Here is a 21646-nt window from a genome sequence, read left to right on the forward strand (position 1 = left end):
GGGAACCAGAAAGAGGATCGGGTAGAAACCGAGACCCTTCTGCGAGACAGGCACCGGTTCTATTGCCTAGATGGAAAGTAGATGAAGGATCTTGGCTTCCATCAGAGACCTCCTGGTGGCATCCCTGAGAAGAGTGCAAGAGATGAATCTCCTTGGAGGGAGGGATGAAAACTCTAATGTGAGACCGAGCCGGATGGTTGGCAGAGCCCAGGCGTCGGTTGTGATGAGCTCCCATTGGGCTGAGAACCTCAAGAGGCGGCCTCCAATGGGAATGTGTGACTGGGAGTCATTTGGACCTGCGGTAAGGTCTACCGCCGGCCCCTCGAAAGGGTCTCCTAGACTGGGGTTGTCTAGACCTGTCCCTGAACTGAGCCCTATCCTGGGATCGGTCTGAAGTTGGAGGGTAAGTCCTCTGATAGGTTGGGGCGGAGTAACCGCCCTCCGCCCCACAAAATGACTGCCTGCAATAATATGGAGAGTATCTCCTGTCTGTCCTCCTGTGAGACAGGGGAAGTACCTTCCTTTTATCCTTGGTCTCTACCAAAATGGGATCTAAAACATCACCAAAAAGATTATTGCCCTGAAAAGGAGCAGACGCCAATTTCCATTTGGATTTCATATCGGCTTGCCAATGGCGAAGCCATAATAATCGTCTGGAAGTCACGTTAGAGGCCAGGGCCCTGGAAGCGAACTTAGCCGCATTAAGGGTTGCATCAGCAGAGTATTCTGCTGCAGCAATTAATTTGTTGATGTCCTGGTGTAATCTGACATCTCCATGGGGAGCTCTTGCCTGCATTTGGCGCAGCCACAGGAGGGAGGTTCTATTAAAGAAGGAAGCTGCCGTGGCTGATCTGATTGCCCAGGCAGCTGCTTGATGTGTTTTACAAACTGACATCTCAGCTTTCCTATCCTCGGTCTTCAGCCCTTCTGCAGAGTCTGAGGGGAAAATATTGGAAGATGCTAGATTGCAAAGGGAGTATCTACTGTAGGCAACTTAAGCATGTCCTCTACCTCCTGTTCTACAGTGTTCATTTTTTGTCTAATCCGCTGGGATTAGACAAGGACCCAGGTTGAAGCCATTGCTTCTTGATAATGTCTATGAATAATCTGGGAGAAGGAACAGCGTTCTGGATAGTGACCGGTTCTGTAAATAATCGAGCATGGGGATCCTGCTCAGCCGAGCAGTCAGATGCCCCAGCCACAATCCCTAGATTGGCCGTGGTTTTGGCCTTGTATAACAAGGTCTTGAACATGCTAGGGTTGAAAAGGCCAGTGAAAGCTGGTTTGTCTGGAGATCTGCCTTTGTCTTCAGAAAGATCATGATCTGCGAATTCTTCCTCCTCCCCAGTATAAGACCATTCACTGCCCTGAGAATCATGAGGCGAGTGAGGGGCCCGGGAATAAACCCTATTCTGGTGGGCCTGGTGTACATTGGGAGTGGTACCAGCTAAGTCAGGAGCAGGAATGCCCCTTCTAAGCAGGGCAGAGTCTATGCCCTGGGCAATGGTCTGAGCTAACATCTGGCAGAGTTCCTGGGAAAGAACAGGGGCCTGGTTTACCTCAGGGCGGAGCCCCACGACTGTAGGGGTGAAAGTAGCTGAAGGAGCTGACCTCCTAGGTACTGGAATTACTCCCTGATCAGATGAGCCCTGTTCTGATATGGGAATAACCTCCACTGCACTCTCAATTAATTCAGTTGGAGGATCTGTGGTAATATCTGGAGACCAATTCAATCCTGAATTGGAGGGATATTAGCTCTGGGTGAACAATGACAAGCCTAGGCCTGAGGAGGCGTCTGCCTGCTTTTTTGCCTTTGCAAATTGTTTCTCTAAGGCTTTTTGCCTTTTTTCTGCATCCTTATCAACAGCTGTGGAAGAAGAGGCCTTGGATCTGGTGGAAGGCCCAGACTGAGCCCCAATTGCCTTACTGTGATCTGAAGAGTTAGCTCTCTTAGAAGCAGAAGAATGGGATGCAGTACTTTTGGAGTGAGAGGAGCTGCGATCCGCCATCTTGGAATGACAAGAAAAAAAAGGCAATTCAATCAGAAGAACTTACTAGGACAATGATTATAATAATGATATTATTCCTCACTCCAGTATTGGTAAATATGGCGCCAAACTGACACAACACTTTGTAAGCACAATTTTCCACTGCTGTTAGGTATTAGGCATGAGACTGATCAATGACCAGCTCTAATAACGCTATGAGAGAAAGGCAGCAGTAATCAAATGGCGCGGGACAGACACAACAATCCCCAAACCACAAAAGGCAATAGCAGTAAATCAGCCAGAAATGCTAGGCCCAATCACCACACTCACTTGCTGTGTTTCCGATAAAAAAAGACTGCTAATTAACGATCCCACGACGGTTTCTGAAGCGTTTGAGGCTTTCCGCTGCGTTTCTGAGCTGTTAGAAGCCGAATTTGCCTTTAAAAGGATCGCCTCCACTGTGCTGTTAATGGCGGCAATTAGGATTGGCCCCGAGGCAAGAGATTAGCTCCGGAGCTAATTAGCTCCACGGAGCTCCTGGCGGTCGCTGCGCGCCGCTGGGAAACACCTCAGGCTGTTAGAGTCAAGTTTTAAGAGAAAAGGGAGAAAGAGGGCTTCTTCTGTGGCTGGCAGAATATTTTAAAGAATGTTTCTAAGACGGAGAAATTTAAAGCAAGTCTCTTTAGGCCGACTGAGTTGAAACACTGAAGGCTCATGGGAGAAAGAGGCATGGCTAGGCAAATTCAACTCAGTCTCTGGCCAACCAAGCTAAACTTGAACCCATTGCTTGGACTCTCCAAGCAGCGCACAGGAGATCAGTATGAACAATATTGTAGGAAAAGGATCCTGTTGGCTTTTTCTTTTCGCATGACCTCTCTAGAGCAGACTTGGCTTTGTTTTCAGAAGGAAGGGAGCCATGTTGCTTCAGAAAGCAAAGATGAAGGCTTGCTTTATTTGAATCTTTATCCAGAGGAAGTACCTATTTTTTTATATCCATGCTACACAAATGGTCATGTATTACACTGAAGGACAAGAAGCATTATTTTTAGTGTAAACCTGACTGCAGAGAAATAACAGCTACTCTTAGTGATCCTAAATGGGAAGAAAGTGAAAAAAATAATCTTGAGGGTAAGGTACTATTTATAGACAGACAGCAATCCCCACTCCCTTCTAGCACTGCAGATATTCTCTAATCTGGTAATAAAACATCTGCAAGAAAACAACCAATCTCAGAGAGCTTGCAAGGATTCCACAACAGGGAAATAATTTGAATAGTTAGGACAATATACTTAGCACCAATTCTGCTGGACTGCCACATAGCTTCCTTACATTGAAGGATTAGCACTGTTCTCAAGAGTCATTTTGTAGAAGTTGCAATAAAGAGAACATGATGAACTACTGTTTACTCTCCTTTAGTTGCAACTAAGCCAAGCGCATTGATTTAATCAAAGTCTGAATCAGATCAATTTAACGTGACCTAACTAACCAACCTAACTAACTAAATGTTTGAAAACCCTGTTATTACTTTATAAAGAGAGAAAAAAATCCAAGAAGAAAGTTTATCTGTCATTGATGGGTTACCAAAAATTAGTGGATTGCCTTTGTAAACAAAATAGAGCTATTAGGTTAAATATGGGAGATGGCTCTCTGCAGAATGAAAGATGCCTGCACCACAGGTAGTAATTTGTTCAAGAAAATACAATTCAAAGACCATATACCATATTTTTGGCGTATAAGACGCACCTGCATAAGACACACCTACCTTTTTTGGTGAGGAAAAGAAGAAAAAGAAATCTCCCTCTGCCTTTGAGTAATTTTGCCTCCTTGCAGCATACAGCAAACAGCCTGCTTTACTTTCAGTTTCGTTTTCAGCATAGTTTGATTAGCACAAGGGAAAAAAAAATCTGCTCCAGCAATTTACCTCTTTGCAGCAAGCAGCAAAGCCCTGCACAAAACAGCTGAGAGCAAATCAGCTGAGTCGGGAGGCCTATCCAATCAACTTGTGCTAATTAGGCTGTGCTGAAGCTGAAAGGAGATGTTTTTTCTTGCTGTTTGCTTGCAAGGAGGTAACTGCTGTGAGGCACAGGCCAAAGGGTGGGGGCCAGTGGGTGGGCAGGCTACATTAGGTGTATAAGACGCACCTAAATTTTCACCCCATTTTAGGGGGGGGAAAGGTGCATCTTATACTCCGAAAAATACGGTACATTTTCACACCTCTTTTTCTGATGCCTGACTTGAGTTCTGAAAATAACAGTGGATAAAATCAAATGTTTGGCAGATTATTAGACAACAGCAGCAGTTCACATACCTTTGGATAGTTCCACAGGTCAAATGGCTAAGAATCTGAAACCTCTTAACTTCAGGACCAAATGTATACCACTGTTTTCTGAATAACCACAAATATTTGTCTTTCTCATCTCTCTGACACTCTACTATTTTCTCTTAATTACGTATGACATAGAATATTCCTTTTTTGGCTTGGTTCAGATGGCTGGGTTCATAACATATTGTTCTTCTGCTAATAACTGTCTGTATTATGTGAGCATTTGTCTTACCTCCTCCCCTCCAACACCACATCCTGCATAAAAGTTGTATTTAAAGATCTCATTGTGTCCCTAATAAAAATGATTTAAAGAAATTCCATCTGCATGGCTAGCATATGAATAAAAAGTATTTTGTTTGTATCAGCTATTCAGTTGTCAAAGAAACATTATTTAAATATAATGATAAAGAGAAAATCAAGGATACTTATTCATAAACCATTGATTCTAGGCAAAAGACATAACAAATCTCATGACATAAAATGCATGATTTTTCATACTTCAACATTAATTACAAACTGCTGGAGCTCACTGAATGTTCAATAACTATGCTTACAAAAAGTTATTGAAACTGAATGCTAAAGAGGAACAGTATTAAAAGAGGAAAGAGTGGATTGAAGAATTAAAAAAATTAAAATGAAAAGCAAAAGATTATTTATGAAAATATAAACAAGAAATGTAGTGAAATGAAAATATAAAAAAAAATAATGAAACAAAGGGGAAAAAACAACAGGTAATGTTGAGCATTTTCCAGTTAACATAATGAGTAATGTTGAATTAAAACAATGTTTCAACATTTTCTATATATATTTTTTTTAATTCAGCATTTGCTTCTAACACAAACCAGCCATCAAAATTTATTTTAATTTACTCCCTTGAAAAATGTATGAGCCACTCTTTAAAACAAAAAGTTTTCTTCGGGCAATTTACAAGCATTTTTTTCCAAGAAATACAGATTCAGTTCCTGAAAACAACATTCTTCTTCAATTGTTTATTCCCAGAACCCAGTTTTCAGATCTTTATTTTATTTAAATATTAATCATCTGCCCTATTGCAATGACTCCGAGGAGGTAAAGTACAAACAAGAAAAATAAACTACAACAAAATTAATAGTTAAGAATTTAATATAGCTGTAACCGGAGTCTACAAAATTCCATAGCCAGAGTCAAGAGGGAACTCTTCAAATGGCAACAAAATATCACCATAGCCCAAAACTCCCTCTGGTACCCCCCTAAACTATGGTCTGCTGCAAAAAAGAAAACTCTTGACAAAATTTTAATATTCTTCAATAGTGAGGTCATAATCTGGTTAGGGTTTTAAAAATCAACCCTTTCATCTTAGATGTAGGCTATAGGACTGAAACCGATCTTTCAAAATCCAATTGGGCAGTGCTTTATACTTTCTTGAGTGTTTGCCAAAACTGTAAAATCAAGTTCTGAGTAGATGGAAGGTATTCTTTCCTTCATGTACTTAACAATGACATTCTTGAACAATATGTCCATGAAAAAAATGCCAAAAAAAAAAAAAAAAATCCTTTTATCTGCTCTTTTGGAAGTCTTTTCTAATTCTACACTAAACTTGACACCTTGTAAATTATGCTATAAATGTCCTTGAACTGTTTTATCAGCTCTCTTAGAAAGTCATGAAGGTTTACTCCAAGACAGGACAATGTTATTATACATGTTGGAAATAAGTTTATTTATTTGGTCAATTTCTACCCCACCTTTTCTTCAGGAGTTCAAGAAAGTTTACACGGGGATCATGTGAGATGAGTTGAGAAACAATGACTGGCATGCAGTACATTTCTATAGCTAATGATGGACTTGAATCAGGGTTTATCCATTCTTAGTTCAACACCTTAAATACTATACCACAATGGCAGTCATTATGGACTGTTCATAGATTTATCAGAAAACAACCTGAATTTGTATAGCCATCCATCACCAAAAGCAATTATGGGCAGTGTTAGATCAGCGCTGGAAAGAAACGCGACTCAGCTCTGGTCCGTTCAGCTCTTTATTAGAATGGTGAAAAACAGACTGCTGGCAGTGGCTCCCGAGCCTCCTTATATTCTGCTCGGGCCAGCCAGCCAGCCAATGACAGCTGTTCAAACTTCCCGCTGGTGGAAGTGACCAATCCCCCAGCAGATGTCCTTATAAGGACATAACACCCCTCCCCTCTTAGTCCTCAGCCAATCATTCCGTGGCGTACGTGAGTCACGTAGTCGCGCAGGTAGGCGGGACGGACAATGGTCCTACCTGACCTGTGCGGTACAGTTCGTTCTCTGGTGCTGCTCCCGACGGGTCTGGCTCCTGCTGGTTCTCGTCCCCCCGGTGGGCAGTCCGGGAAATCGGCTGTTGAGTGTGCGGGGCCTTGCCTAGCGCCTCCGGCTGGAGTGGCCGGCTCGCCCCACGGCTGGTGGATTACCTCGTCACTGCCGGGATGATGTTGGGTCGGTTCCTGTCGTTCGTCGCGGAGTCGGACTGGACAGCTGAATCCCGGTAGGACCCTTGGTTGTTTCTTTTGGTCTCTGGCTTGCTTCTGTGGGCTTCCCCGGTCGATGGTGGCGGGGTCCCCCCCTGGCTGGGGACCCCTGCTGGGGTGTTGTAGTCCTCCCCTGCAGGGCTGGCGTTGGGTCCTCTCAGTGTGGTGGCGGTAGTCGACATTGCTGGGGTGGTGGTGGTCGACTCTTCCGGGTAGTTGTGGACACGGGGAGGTGGATGGTTGATGTCCTGCCTCGCTGTGCCGGTGTAGGTCTCCCTCATCTGGCTGGCTGATGTCGACTCGGTCGGGTTGGTGTTGATTTTCCGGGTCGGGTTGTCCCCGTCTACCGCGTCCTGGTACTGGTGATGCCATGTTTCGGAGGGTCGCTGGCCATCGTCGCCGTTGGCTTGGTGCCTCGTCCCGCTGGGTCGGCCCTGGTCTACTGGGCTCTGGCTGCACTGCTGGGCAGCTGGTGGCTGAGGACAGCTCCGACTCCATACGGTGAGGCATCACAGGTCAGGAACAGTGGGAGCGACTCATGGTATTGGATGAGGGCGTTGTCAGAGGAGAGAAGACTTTTGATTTTCCGGAATGCTGCCTCTTCTTCCTCTTCCCACTTCCAGGGTACCGCCCTCCCTAGCAGGCGGTGGAGCGGTTCAGCAATGGTGGCTTTCTGGTTCAGAAAAACACTATAAAACTTTAGCAGACCCAGAAAAGCCTAAAGCTCTGTTTTTGATTTGGGGGCTGGAGCCTCATGTATAGCCCTGACCTTGCTTTTGGTGGGGTGGATGCCCTTGCTATCGATTAGATAGCCCAGGAACTCGACCTCCTGGACCCCAACAACGCATTTGTCCCTTCTAACTCTTAGGCCCTTCGCCTGGAACCGCTGTAGGGCAAGCCTGAGCCGTTCCATCAGTTGGGCTTCCAAGTTTCCAGAGATTAGTATGTCGTCGAAGTAAGGTACCACCCGAGGAATGCCTTGGAGAAGGCGTTCCATCATTGATTTAAAAATTCCCGGGGCGGCGCTGACTCCAAATTGGAGACGGTTGCACTTAAAAGCCCCCCTGTATGTGACGATTGTTTGTGCCTCCGCAGTCCTTTCGTCTACTGGCAATTGCTGGTAAGCCTGGGCCAGGTCCAGTTTCGCGAAAATGGTCCCGCTGCCAAGCAAATGCAACAGATGTTGCACCACTGGCACGGGATATGCGCTCTGCGGCAGTGCCCAGTTAATGGTACACTTACAGTCGGCGCAGATGCGCACAGATCCATCATGCTTCATGGGAGTCACAATGGGGGTCTCCCATGCCGCATGATCAATCGGTTCCAGAATGCCCTAGGCAATTAGTTTATCTAGCTGGGCATCCACCTTAGGCCTGAGGGCAAACAGAACTCTGCGGGGCTTGAGCCGAATGGGTACAATTTTGGGGTCTAAATTGAAAGAAATGAGTTTCCCCAGAAATTTACCTAGGCTCCCATCGAAGACGTCCTTGAAGTCCTCTAAGAGCTGGTCGAGTGTGCTAGCCTGAATTTTGTTGATTCCGCCAATCGTGAGCCCTAGGGGCTTGAACCACTCCACACCTAGTAGGGTTGGATGGGCTTCCTTGACGACGGTGATGGGGAGGCGTCCTTTGAAGTCCTTGAACTTCACCCAGATGTTGGTCCGTCCCAGGATGCCGATGGAGTGCCCTCCGAAATCCACCAACCTCGCTTGGAATGGCTCTAGCTGTTTCCTGGATAGCCGCGGTTGAAGTCTTTTTAGCTGGTCCCAGGCTATGATGGAGTACGGTGAGCCTGAGTCTATTTCCTTTTTTTTTTTTAATTGAAAAGTTTTATGAAAAATACAAACATTTTCACCCCCCCACCCTTCCCCCCTCAACCCCCCCTCCCCTTCCCACCCTCCCTTCCCCTCCCTCCCCCCACCCCCCTCCCTAGACTTCCCAGAACGAGAACAGGGTATAGCATTCACAAACCAAGAACTAAAATGTGCTAACAAATTATTACATTTCATATTCTCCATAGGTCCTTAACTCCTTATAACTCAGAAAAAACAAACATAAACTACTTAATATTATTTCATTCATAAGCTATATGAATCTTCTTATTCGGATACTTCTTCTGTATGTAATCAATCCATTTTCTCCATTCCGATATATATCTCTCATTTGAATGGTCTTTAAGGTATGATGAAATTTTTGCCATTTCCGCCAAATGCACAACTTTTAATGTCCATCCCTCAATAGTAGGTGGATCTTCCTTCTTCCAGTACTGTGCCACCAGTAACCTGGCAGCTGTTATTACGTTCAAAACCAGCTTAGTCTCTATTACAGTACAATCCGTAACTATTCCCAACAGAAAAAACTGTGGTGTAAATTTAATTTTTTTCTTCAAAATATTTTGAATAATCCACCATATTTTTATCCAAAAAGCCTTAATCTTTTTACATGTCCACCATATATGAAAATATGTAGCATCTTCACACTCACATCGCCAACACTTGGGTTGTAAATTTGGATACATACAAGCTAGTTTTTTTGGGTCTAAATGCCATCTATAAAACATTTTGTAAAAATTCTCCCTTAAATTTTGTGCTTGTGTAAATCTTACATTTCTAACACATATCTTTTCCCATGTTTCCATCATTATTGGTTCACCTACATTTTGTGCCCATTTTATCATACAATCCTTGACTAAGTCTGTTTCTGAATCTATTTCCAATAATGCATTGTACAACCTTTTTATGTGCATTTGACCTTCATCTCTTATTTGCTTTATCAAATTCTCATCCTGCTGCAAAAAAACAATTTTTTTGATCTCTCCATCTGGCCAGCAGCTGTCCATATTGAAACCAAGTCTTAATAATCCCTTCTTCTTTTAATTGTTCCATGGATTTTAACTGTAGTCTGACTCCTTCCTTATAAAGGAGTTCCTTATATGTAATCTTATCTTGCTTTTGCCCTAAATTTATGTTCTCTATCACGTGTCTGGGTACTGTCCATATTGGTAACCTATCATTTAGTTTATATTTATACTTTTTCCAGACACGCAATAGAGCATTTCTTAATATATGACTTTTAAAAGTCTTATCTACTTTCTTATCATACACTAAGTAAGCATGCCAGCCATAAACCAAACCATATCCTTCAATATTCAATAACTTTTCCTCCGTTAAGTTTATCCAATCTGTGATTGCTGAGAGGGCAGCAGCTTCATAATACAATCTTAAATTGGGCATCTTAAGACCACCTCTTTCTCTAGTATCTTGCAATATCTTTTGTTTGACTCGTGGTTTCTTCCCTGCCCACACAAACTTATTTATGCCCTTCTGCCATTCCTTCAAATTCTCATCTTTTTTAAGTATAGGTATCATTTGAAAAAGAAATAGAAATTTTGGTAAAATATTCATTTTTACAGCAGCTATCCTTCCCAGCAAAGACAGTTGTAGTTTTTTCCAATTGTCCAACTCTTTCTGTATTTTGTGCCATAATGGTTCATAGTTATACTGATATAATTTCGTATTTGCAGTCATAATATAGACCCCCAGATATTTAACCTTCTTAACTACTTCAAATCCTGTTAACCTTTCTATCTCTTCTTTTTGGCTCCTAACCATATTTTTAGCTATTATTTTTGTTTTAGCTGCATTTATTTTAAAACCAGATACTTGTCCGTATAAGCAGGTTATATCCATCAAGGCTGTAATCGATTGTACCGGTTGGGTTAAGGTAACAACCAGGTCATCCGCAAATGCTCGTACCTTGTATTCATGCTGTCTAATTTTAATTCCCTTAATTGTATTCATCTCGCGTATCTTGTTTAATAAAATTTCCAGCGTCAAAATAAACAATAACGGGGACAAGGGACAGCCTTGCCTTGTTCCTTTTTCTATGTTAAAAACATCTGTTAAACCACCATTAACTATTATTTGCGCTGTTTGTTTTTGATATATTGCCTTAATAGATTGTACAAATTGTTCTCCAAATTGCATCCTTTCTATTAGTTTAAGTAAAAATTGCCAATTCAATCTATCAAAGGCTTTCTCAGCATCCAAGAACACAAGCACTGCGGGGACCTGGTTGTTCCTTCCCAAATACTCTAATAAGTTAACAATTTGCCTTACATTACCCTTCATTTGTCTACCATTTATAAAACCAGTTTGATCATGGTGAATCATTTGCTGCATGACTGTCATTAATCTATTTGCCAAAATTTTTGCAAATATCTTATAGTCTGTATTTAATAATGAAATTGGCCTATAATTTTTAGGATCTGTATCGTCATGCCCTTCTTTTGGGATCAACGAAATAAATGCTGTCTTCCAAGTTGGAGGTACCTCTCCTCCCTGTTGTATATTGTTAAATAATTCTTTCAGCGGTTCTGTCATTTCCTCCTGTAAGGTTTTATAGTAAATAGCCGTCAAACCGTCCGTCCCAGGAGCTTTACCCACTTTCAACTGCTTAATTGCTAACGCAATTTCCTCAGAAGTTATCGATTGATTTAAACTATCCCTCTGCTCATTTGAAATTGTATAAATATTCTCTTTCTGCAAATATCTATCTATATCTATATCTTTAATTTTATCACCAGTATACAGCCTCGAATAAAACTCTAAAAAAGATTTTTTAATCAATTGTTGCTCATAAACCTCTTTACCCTTATATTTTATTCTCTCTATTGTCCTTGATTTTTGCTTTTTCCTTAACAAGTATGCTAACCACCTGCCTGGTTTATTGGCATTGTAAAAAGTATTATGTTTTGCATATCTTAAATTAGTTGCCACTTGATCTGCTATTAACATATTAAATTGACCTTTCAATAAATTGATTGCCTCTTTAATTTTCTTATCTGTTGGATTAGCTACTAAAGCCCGTTCCTGTTTACTAATCTCATCTTCTAATTCTTTTCTTTTTGTCCCGTGTTTCTTTCTATATTTATTATTCAAATATATCAAAATTCCTCGCATATATGCCTTACTTGCATCCCATACCATTTCCATCGATGTGCCCTTTTGCATATTCATAACAAAAAATTCTTTCATAAATTTTTTACACTCTTTTACATTTTCTTCATACCTAAACAAATTATTATTTAACCTCCAGGACCTCCTAGGCCCTTTCTCATACTCCAATTCCAGCCAAACTGGACTATGGTCTGTCAATGTTCTTGAGCAAATCTTCGTATTTTTCACCCTGGATAAAAGATCGTTAGTAATTAATATAAAATCAATCCTTGAAAAGGATTGATGTCTATCTGAAAAAAAAGTAAAATCTTTTTCTTCCAGGTTTCTTTCACGCCAGATATCTCTCAACTCCCAGTCATCCATCATTTCCCAAAACGCTTTGGGCAATTTTGCTCTTGTTGACATATTTTGTTTAGGTCCCATCTTGTCTTTTTTAACATCCAAAACACCATTCCAGTCGCCTAACAGGATACAAGTTTTATATGCCCAGTGTGTCAATTTTGAATGTAGTAAATTATAAAAGTTTTCTTGTTGTTGATTCGGGGCATAAACTCCGATTACAAGTATTTTTTCTCCTTTTACTAAAAGTTCTATCGCTAAAAATCTGCCTTGATCGTCTGCTTCAATTAATTTAGCAACTAAGTCTCTTTTCAAATATATAACTATACCATTTTTCTTTTCTGGTGCTGCTGCTACGTAAGATGTACCAAGTCTTGCATTAATCAGATACTTTTGATCTTGTATTCTTATATGAGTCTCTTGTAAACAAATTACTTCATTCTTAAATTGCTTAAGATAGTGAAATATTTTTCTACTTTTCTGTGGAGAATTCAAGCCATTAACGTTCCAAGTCAAAAATCTAGTTCCCATCTCTGGGCTTTTGGAGCCTCTGAAGCAAGTCCTGATGCTCTGATCTCATTTGAGTTTTAGGTCTTGCTCCCCCCACTGCTCCTGTTCTAGTAGTATCTTGAATCATTTCTTGAATTGCCATCTGGGATTGTTGCTGTCTTAATTCTTCCTTGAGTCTAGCTGTCACCGATCTGGTCTGTCTTTGATCCTTTGGTAACTGCGAGAAATCAATCAGCGCCAACTCTTGAGTAGCCATTTGAATTTGTATTTCTTCTTGATCAGCCAAAGCTCCCCCCTGAACTACTGTCAAGAGCTCTTCTGTCTCAGCTTCCATTACTTCTTTCTTTCTTTTGCCTTCTGGTGATTTAGTTGATTTGGGTGTGCCAGCCTTTAATACATTAGTATGAAAATCTCTTGCTTTCCAAATTGTGTTAAGCCGATATCTCTCTCCTGAATAAGTCACCACTAGTCTAGTTGGCACCTCCCATCTGTACTGTATCTGACGTTTTCTCAGTTCATCCACCAGAAAGGCATACTCCCTTCTAGCTCTCAAAATCTTAGGGGGGATTTCTTTCATTGTCATTACTTCCTGGCCTTCCACCCGAAGCTTGTTTTTAAAAGTAGCCTGTAAAATTTCGTTGCGTACTCTCCTTGTAGTAAAATATATCACAATGTCTCTTGGTAGATGTTTCTGTCTAGCAATCCAGGAGTTAACACGGTACAGCTTGTCCATCTGCCAGCCCAGATCATTTTTGGACTCCCCCACCAGCGGTGCCAATGCCTCAGACATCATTTCTCTCAAATTCTCTTGTTTATTCTCCTTCACCCCTCTAAATCTTAAAGCAAATTCCATATCTCTGTATTGTACCATTATTACATCGTCTTCAGCCCTTTGAATTCTGTTTTGAGCTTCTCCTATTTTGCTATCCAAAATTTCAGAAGATTGTTTAATTTCCTCAACTCTGTCATCCACTATCTCAATATTGCTTGCCAGACACTTAAATGCCATTAATATATCATCCCTAATCCCCTGATTGCGAATTGCAATCTCATCTGACACAGCCTGTATCTTTTCATTAGTTTCCTTAATTTTTTCATTAGTTTCCTTAATTTTTTCATCAATCACATCAACAATTTTATTTTGGGTGATTTGGAGAGCTTGTTGCAACATTTCCAATGTTAAAGTCTGTGGATCCGCTGGAGGAGCAGAAACTTGTGATCTAGGAATATGAGCTGGGGAGCTACCAGCACTCCCAGTTCCTTTAGTAGGAACAGTTTTTACAGACTTTGAGGCCATTTCCAGTTTGAAATTAGTCTTTATATTTAATCAGAGTCAAAAAGAAGAGTTCCTCAAAAGATTTCCCAATGTTAATTAACGTTTAAAATCCTCCTTCTGTCAGCACAAAAGCTTTTTTTTTTCCCAAGCAAAGGGCGAAACTTTTCCTGTAACTTTCCGTTTCCCCCGCCCTTTCAAGCTTCAATCGCCATATTGTTGCAAAGTACTAAGTGATTACTTCCGAAGGAGGCTCTAGGCATTGGAGTTAGGTAAAAAATACTTGCAGTCTGATTTCTCCTTGCTCGTTCCGCCTGCTGTTAGTTCAAGATGTTAATTCCCTCATTTCCATTCAGCAAGATTGGTCGCGGCTTCTAATTCCGCTAATTAGCTAATTAGCGGGGACGTCCCTGGTCTGGAGCGGCTTGACAGGCTTTTAGGGAGCGCGCGCCCTTCGCGCCCCAGGATTTTTCCTAGGGCGTTCGGGGGGGTTCTACCTCCACCTGCCTGCTCTTCTCTCTCCCCTTTGCCCGGGGAGAGAATTTCAAGCCTCCAGACAGCGTTTGTCGGCTGTTCTGGGGCTTTAACGGAGCCAGGGAGCAGACGCTCTCAAAAGAACGTCTTTCAAAGCTCGCGGAGCCAGCAGAAGTCGAGCCTGAGTCTATTTCCATGGGGCATGGGGCCCCTTCCACGTAGACGGTCACGTGGAACTTGTCGGACCCCTCTGCTGCAGCGTGTGCAATTGTTGTCTGGTGGATCCCTCTGCTCTTGGGGTGGCCGTCGCCATCTCGCCGCGGGTACTGGGACCGTTTGGATGTCCTCTGGTATTCGCGGTCCGTGGGTCTGGGAGGCTCAAAACTTGGCTCTGCCGCCCTGCAGGCTTCCGCAATGTGGCCCTTCCTCTGGCAGCATCTGCAAGTTGCATCCCGCCAGCGACATCTGGCACGAGGATGGTCCCCTTTGCAGCTGGCACAACGTTCCTCCCGTCCACCATCTTGGGGTTTTTCCCACCGTTGGGGGTCTTGTGACCTTATGGACGGCCATCTCAGAGTCAGAGTCCGACCCCGTGGAGGTCTCGTCCGATGATGGCTGTGGGTTCCTGCAGACCTTGTGGGTCCCCTTGGATCTTCTCATTGCGGCTGCTGCCCTATCGGAGGACTCGGCGGCTGTGGCTTCTTCGATGACCTCTTTTAGGGACACTTTCTTTCAACTGAGGAGCTTTTTCTGTACTGTGCTGTCCCTCATGCCGAAGACGATGCGGTCCCGCAGCTGAACGTCCACGTTTTCAAATTCGCAGCTGGCCATGATCTTCCGGAGCGCCAAAACGAATTCCTTGACCGATTCTCCTTCTGCTTGATTTCTCTGGTGGAAGTCGAATCGGTTGGCCAGAGGTGTGCTTACTGGGGCGTAATGGTCCTGGAGCACTTCCTGAAGCTCGGACCACGGCATCTGCTCGATATCCAGCGGTGCCACGAGGTCCATGGCCATTTCCAGGACCTCCGACCCGCAGTGTGCCAGGAAGAGAGCCCTCTTTCTGCTGTCATCTAGGTCTGTGAAGCCGCTTCCCGCCAGGAACTGCCTGAAGTGAACCATGAAGGACTTCCATTTCTCAGTGCTCGGGTTGAATGGAGCCATTGAGATTTGTGGTCCAGACATGGTAGTGACTTAGCTCGTGCTTCAGCTCTTTGCTTAAGGTGGCAGTTGGCTTGCAGCTCTTCGTCGGTTCTTCTCTAGTCCTTCGTCGCCAGTGTTAGATCGGCGCTGGAAAGAAACGTGACTCAGCTCTGGTCCGTTCAGCTCTTTATTAGAATGGTGAAAAACAGACTGCTGGCAGTGGCTCCCGAGCCTCCTTATATTCTGCTCGGGCCAGCCACCCAGCCAATGACAGCTGTTCAAACTTCCCGCCGGTGGAAGTGACCAATCCCCCGGCGGATGTCCTTATAAGGACATAACAGGCAGTGTACAACAAAGCTAAAACAGCGAATAAAAACAGTTATCATCATTACTGTAATTATAAAAATTTTTTAAAAACTATAAAGACAGAATAAAACAAGGAAATATGTTGATTGTTGTTACGTGCTGATGATTTACAGTATGTCTAATGGGTATTTATATATATAGTATCCTATACTGAAATTATTATAGACATGTACATACAGTACACTCCTGTTCTACAGAAATGGAGCTATATTTCATATTTACCCTCTAGGGAAGAATTTGTAGAAACTGGAGATTTACCTGGGTTTCCTGTGTATTTAATACCTTGGGTATCTAAGAATAACTATTCCAAGGAAATTTGTTTCCTTGTTTCCATATGTAAACATATCAAATTGTTTATTTATTAATATTGATATAAATTGATGGTTAATGGTCTGACAAACATTGTTATGGCTGCACATTTTTCTACTACTTTGAGTTAGGAATCAGGCAGTCATTCAATACTGTACTGAAGCATAAAATATCACAATTAAAAAAATAAAATCTTCCTCCCCAAATGCAGTCCTACCACCAGATAATGTGACTCCACCGTTTTGCAATTCCAAGCCCCTCAAAAAGTACTTTGTAATCCAAGGAGACCAAAAGGTTGCCAATCCTTGCAATTAAATAATTATAAATAGAAAATTAGCCAAACAGGAAGTAGGCTATGCAAAAGCTATTTCTTCCTATAGTTATACTTGTAGATTTTTTTTAATGTGTACTATCAGAACTTCCAGCTGCAGCCAGAAATAGGGTAGCACAGAAACAGGTTTACCACTAAAGTAAGTTCCTATTACGTCATGTTTAAAAATTCTTGTACAAAAATTAAAATATGTTTAGCATTCCCAAAACCTAAGCAACATATTTTACTAAACTCATTTAAGTTACTGATTATATATTTCCTCAATAGATTACCACAGTTTTTTTCCTCTTACTCCTGCTCTAGATAAGATTTATTTAGATCTCCTCTATCAGAGAAATGTGTCAACTCAATCTTGGATGCAATCAATCATTTAAAATCCTTTTAGCCTTCTCCTTCAAACATCCAGATAATATTATGACCAGCCATATAGCAAGAGTACATCTCTTTACAATATAGAAATACATTTACATTGCAATTTGGATCTACACCTGTGCAATTTCTTAATGAATGATTGACCTGTCAACATGTCTCTGTGCCCTTGCATATGGATTAATGATTTCAGTTTTCAGAATGTTCACTCCTGGAATGAAATGCACTGAGATCATACTATATCTATGAAATTGCTGTTTTCTTTATCTTCGTGAGCCATTTTTATAATGCAATGACACGTGCCATAGCTTCTTACACAATATAAAATCCCCTCTCTTGCTTCTCCTCCAGGAGATTAACCGGAGGACTCAGCTGATCTTTAGCTGGAGCTCTCGAGATTCTAGCTACTAAGATAAAAAACCACAGACCTCAGACAGCAATTCTTTAAACCAAAGATCTCAAAATGGAACACTTCCTGCATCGTATTTCCCTTATGAAGCAGCTTCTTTCAAAGCCCAGCCTCACAGCTAGTCCCTCAGTTGTTTTGAGCATTGACAGTGTCTTAGCTTCAGACCATGAGACTATAGCTTATCATCAAGTCAACATTATGTTCACATTAATCCTTTGGGTTCACGATCCTAAAATATTAAGAGTTTTAAAAATTAAAAAGTTGAGTTGCATCCCAAAACTAACTATGAGGTTACAAACATTATACTATTGTAACAAATGCTCTAGAAATGGTTAGACCTTTGTTGCAGCATCTTACAGCAGGTGAAGGTTAAAATATTATTAAAGACATCACATGCAAAATCTAACCTATTTTAAGTCCTGTGAATGTGCCCTTTCTGAAATTCACACAACATTCTAGCATATAAAAATACTAGCTGCAGTTTAAAATGATAACATTAAGAACAAAGCTAAAGAGTAAGAGAACTAGTATGATGTAGTCCTTACTGGGTTGGATTACAGGTAGGAGATCAAGTTCATCCTCAGTCAATGAAGCCCACTGGGTGACTTTGGATCAGAGGTTCTCTCTCTCAGCCCAACCTACTTCAGAGGCTGTGATTGCAGGGAAAAACAAGAGGAGGGAGCACTAGGTAACCCAGATTGAGCTCCTGATTGAAAGGTGGGATACAGATTTCCAATTAAATAGTATTTAATAATTATAGAGTAAGGAAGTGCAGCAATTGCAACCTCAAGAACTGTTTCCATTGTATTAGTTAGCCTTCCAAATATGTTGTCGGCATGGGAATTACTGTCTGAGCAGATTATACAACCACAGGAACAAAACTCATCACATGTAACTTTTTGACATCACTGCCAATTATTCAGAAGTAAACTCCAACCAAGTTGAGTTGAGTTAATTAAGTCTAAGAGGGCTACATGTATGGCAAAACTTCCACACCTGAAATCATAGTCCTGACAAGCACCTAAGGAAAGCAGCAAAATGTGAAGTTTGCCGTTAAACAACCTTAGAATTTATTTGCAATTAATATGATTTATTCAAGAATGTATTATGTTATGAACATCTTCAGCAGAATTTGTAATAATTGCAGGTTCTTACAGAAAATCTGGAGATGTAAATCAAGTCAACATTTGAAAAGGAGACCATATACATCTCAAAGGAAGAGTAGCACAGTGTATATATGGAGAAAAGTTCAACTTGAATTGAACTTCAAATTCAATCTACCAGCATTGATGGAAAAATTTATCAAACTACTTGCATTCATAGATACTGTACATACAGTATGTACTATTGTATTTATTGCACAAATAATCCAGACTACACCTGACTAACCTGAAAGTATACTTTGGAGCCACAGTAGAAAAAGGGCAAGTTGTACAGTTCATTAGGAAGGGAACCACCAATGTAACAATACTCATATGCAAATCTATGATGAAAGCCCATTTGCCTGCAATACTAGTCACTGTTCCTCAAGAATATTATACAACTAGAAAATATACAAAACTGTGTAATGTTTAGGGAGGGTGGAGCAGCTCTCCTGTGAGGAAAAACTCTAGTAGATGGAGCTCTTATTTTGGAACAAGGGTGAATGAGAACACAAAATCACACATGGTTGAGATAATATGGAGAGAGCTTTTCTCCCTCCCTCACAATGTTAGTAATTGAGGTCATCCACAAACTAAATGCATAGAGATTCAGAACCATCAGAAGTTAATATTTTATGAGACAGTGCACAGTTAAATGGCAGCTAATGTGGGTGGCTTGAAAAGGGTTCACAGAGGAATAGGCAATTAGTGGCTTACAAATATTTACAGCAATTTATTACTCTAAATAGAATGCCTTAAATGCTGTTTGTTGGGAAATAACATCCTAATTCTACTGTTTTTTAACCTGGGTTTATCAGTCTTTCAAATGCATCCAGTTGGCCAACTCGTGACACAGAATGCTAGACTAAAAGGACTTCTAGCCTGATCACGCAGGATTCTTCTTATGTTCTAATAATTCTTCACATTATAGGGATGAAACAAAGTAAACACAATTCTACCTCTATTTTCACAATGCTTAGATTTAAAACTGTGCTAAATTTTATTTCAGCTGCAGTAATAATTAAGAGGTCCATGTGTTAGCCTAAATTACCTGTGTCTCTGGCAGCCATGACCTTCATGCTCTGGGAGACAATTACTTGGGCTGGAAGTGTCAAATAGCAAATGGGTTCGCAAAGCCACTGCAGAGATGCTCACAGAGAGAGAGGAGAAGTTGAACAAGGCATAGGTGATTTGGTGGGAGGCAATTTTTCCAGTCATGTTGATGACCAGGGGATTCTGCTGACATGACAGCTCTGATGTAGCTGAGAGAAATTAAAAGAAAATATATTTTTTAAAAAATCATGGTGAAATCTCTCTAAATTAAAAAATAGGTAAGAGTTCCTGGAATTTTTTTGTGGGGCAAGGGTGGGTTTCACCATAGGGTGGAGGAAAAACCATAAAGCTTGAAGAGCTATAGTCTTCACAACTTTGCCATTGCAGCATTCTTCTCTTTTCCTCAATGCAGAGCAATGGTACCTAATAAGAGTGCCAGGGTGGTGGGGCACAGGAAAGTCTATTCCTGTCCCACCTCTTAATAGAGGGAAAGGGAAGAGAAACAATATGTTAATATTGCCTAATTTAATACTTTGGGATTTCAACTGCCATCTGGGAATCAATAAATTTGAAGAGAGCCAGATCTGGGAAAGTGCTTTAAAAGTGGCAGAGATATCTTTATGAGATGATCTTTATGAGATATCTTTATGAGATGAAAGCAACACCCACTTTTTACTTGCACTACAATCTAGAGGAGTTGTTGGGTGCTTTAAAAAATAGTTCAGTTTCTGTTTTCAATACTGTCACAAGAGAACTTCACTGCCATCTTTAGCTTGAATTCATACTAAGAGCTAAATAGTTTTCAAACTACCAATTAGAGCACTTCTGAAAAACAGTATTTGCCCTACTACTAATCTATCACTGCAATAAATAAGTGGTTTTTCATGTACTTAGGATGATATGTGGCCAGGCCCATAAAGGCACATCAGACTTTATAGTGTTCTGCAAGAAATGGGATGCTGGACAATAGACAGTCACAGGCAAAGATATTAGCACAATTCTGAAAAGTAGGAAACTTAAAAATCAGTGCTTTGAAAGGATGCAGCATATTGACAAGCTAGCAGGAAATAAGTGCTTCTTTGTAAAAATCCTTTTGCTTTAAACTCTAAAGCAACATAGAGTCAAAGTAGGCAGGCACACTCTGCTGAGCAGTGATATTTTAGATTGCAGGTATTCAAATCCATGAATGTTCCTCAACATAAAATGATTTGGAACATAAAAGCCAACTTGTTTTAGAACAAATTCTAAATTAAGAATTTTCTCTGACCTTTGAATTTTTTTTTTTTTTTTGAGGGGAAAGGGGGGAGGTTATTCAAAACTAGTATCTGTAATTTGACATGAGGCAGCTCATTAACATCAAATGAAGCTGACCTATATAACACAGAACATTGAATTAAAGCAATGTTTTGTTTCCTTTGGTGTACGCTACAAAATATGCTTAGTGGGGCAAAGCCAAGATCAATCTACATTTTGTAAGAGGTATTTACTCTACCAAATCATCTGAAGCTGTCTGGGAATAAAGAAAGAAAAATATTCTTTCAATTTTATTAATGCATTGTTCCTCACAAAAGCAAAGAAAGAAAGGAAGGAAGGAAAATGTTGTGTTAATTTCACAGAAATGCCTAGATAAATGTTTAGTATATCACTTACAGACTCACCAAGGAAATGGTTGTGACCATTGATGTCACCCAAGTGTATTGTCATGGATGGTTTGAGATGGTCACCATTGGAAGTGCCCACAGATGCCAGGAAAACAAAGAGTGAAGTAGCCATTCTGGGCTGGCTGAAACACACCTGAAGAACACCAGTACATGGCAAAGTCTGAGTATGTTATGGTATGAGCAAAAACAGCAGATCTGTCACAGAAGTGACAGAAAAACAGAACCTCTTCTTTACCGTATTACTCATCCTTGCTATCCTAGAATTTTCCTATTTAAATCTGAAATTGAATTCATTTTGTTTGACTATTTAAATTGCTCTTCAAAATTATTGTTTGAACTCTCAGAGCTATTAGGGGTGGTAATTTAACTCCCTATTTCATTTTCAGGAAAGCCCAGCCAATAACAGATCATATATAAGAACATGCATTGACGTTAATCTAACGTTAAGCAATATGCTTCCTTAACTAAGCAAAACTGAAACCCAGTAAGTGAGGTAGGAAATGGCTTTCCATGGACCCAC

The 21646-nt window shown here is 41.0% G+C and overlaps 1 protein-coding gene and 1 pseudogene across 1 annotated transcript in view; both read right to left on the reverse strand.

Annotated features, from left to right (window-relative positions):
• Positions 1 to 21646, reverse strand: part of PAPPA2 (pappalysin 2) — a 167764-nt gene that overhangs the window by 61740 nt on the left and 84378 nt on the right. Inside the window, exons 12-13 of the mRNA XM_034409739.3 lie at positions 21124 to 21259; positions 19464 to 19674 (exon numbers count right to left, since the gene is read on the reverse strand). Coding sequence (XP_034265630.2) covers positions 19464 to 19674; positions 21124 to 21259 — 347 coding nt within the window. The remainder of the gene's footprint in view (positions 1 to 19463; positions 19675 to 21123; positions 21260 to 21646) is intronic.
• LOC148114722 (lamina-associated polypeptide 2-like) lies at positions 214 to 2009 on the reverse strand (annotated as a pseudogene).

Source organism: Pantherophis guttatus, chromosome 3 (assembly GCF_059756535.1).
Source record: "Pantherophis guttatus breed Tessera chromosome 3, ASM5975653v1, whole genome shotgun sequence".
Classification (NCBI taxonomy): Eukaryota; Metazoa; Chordata; class Lepidosauria; order Squamata; family Colubridae; genus Pantherophis; species Pantherophis guttatus.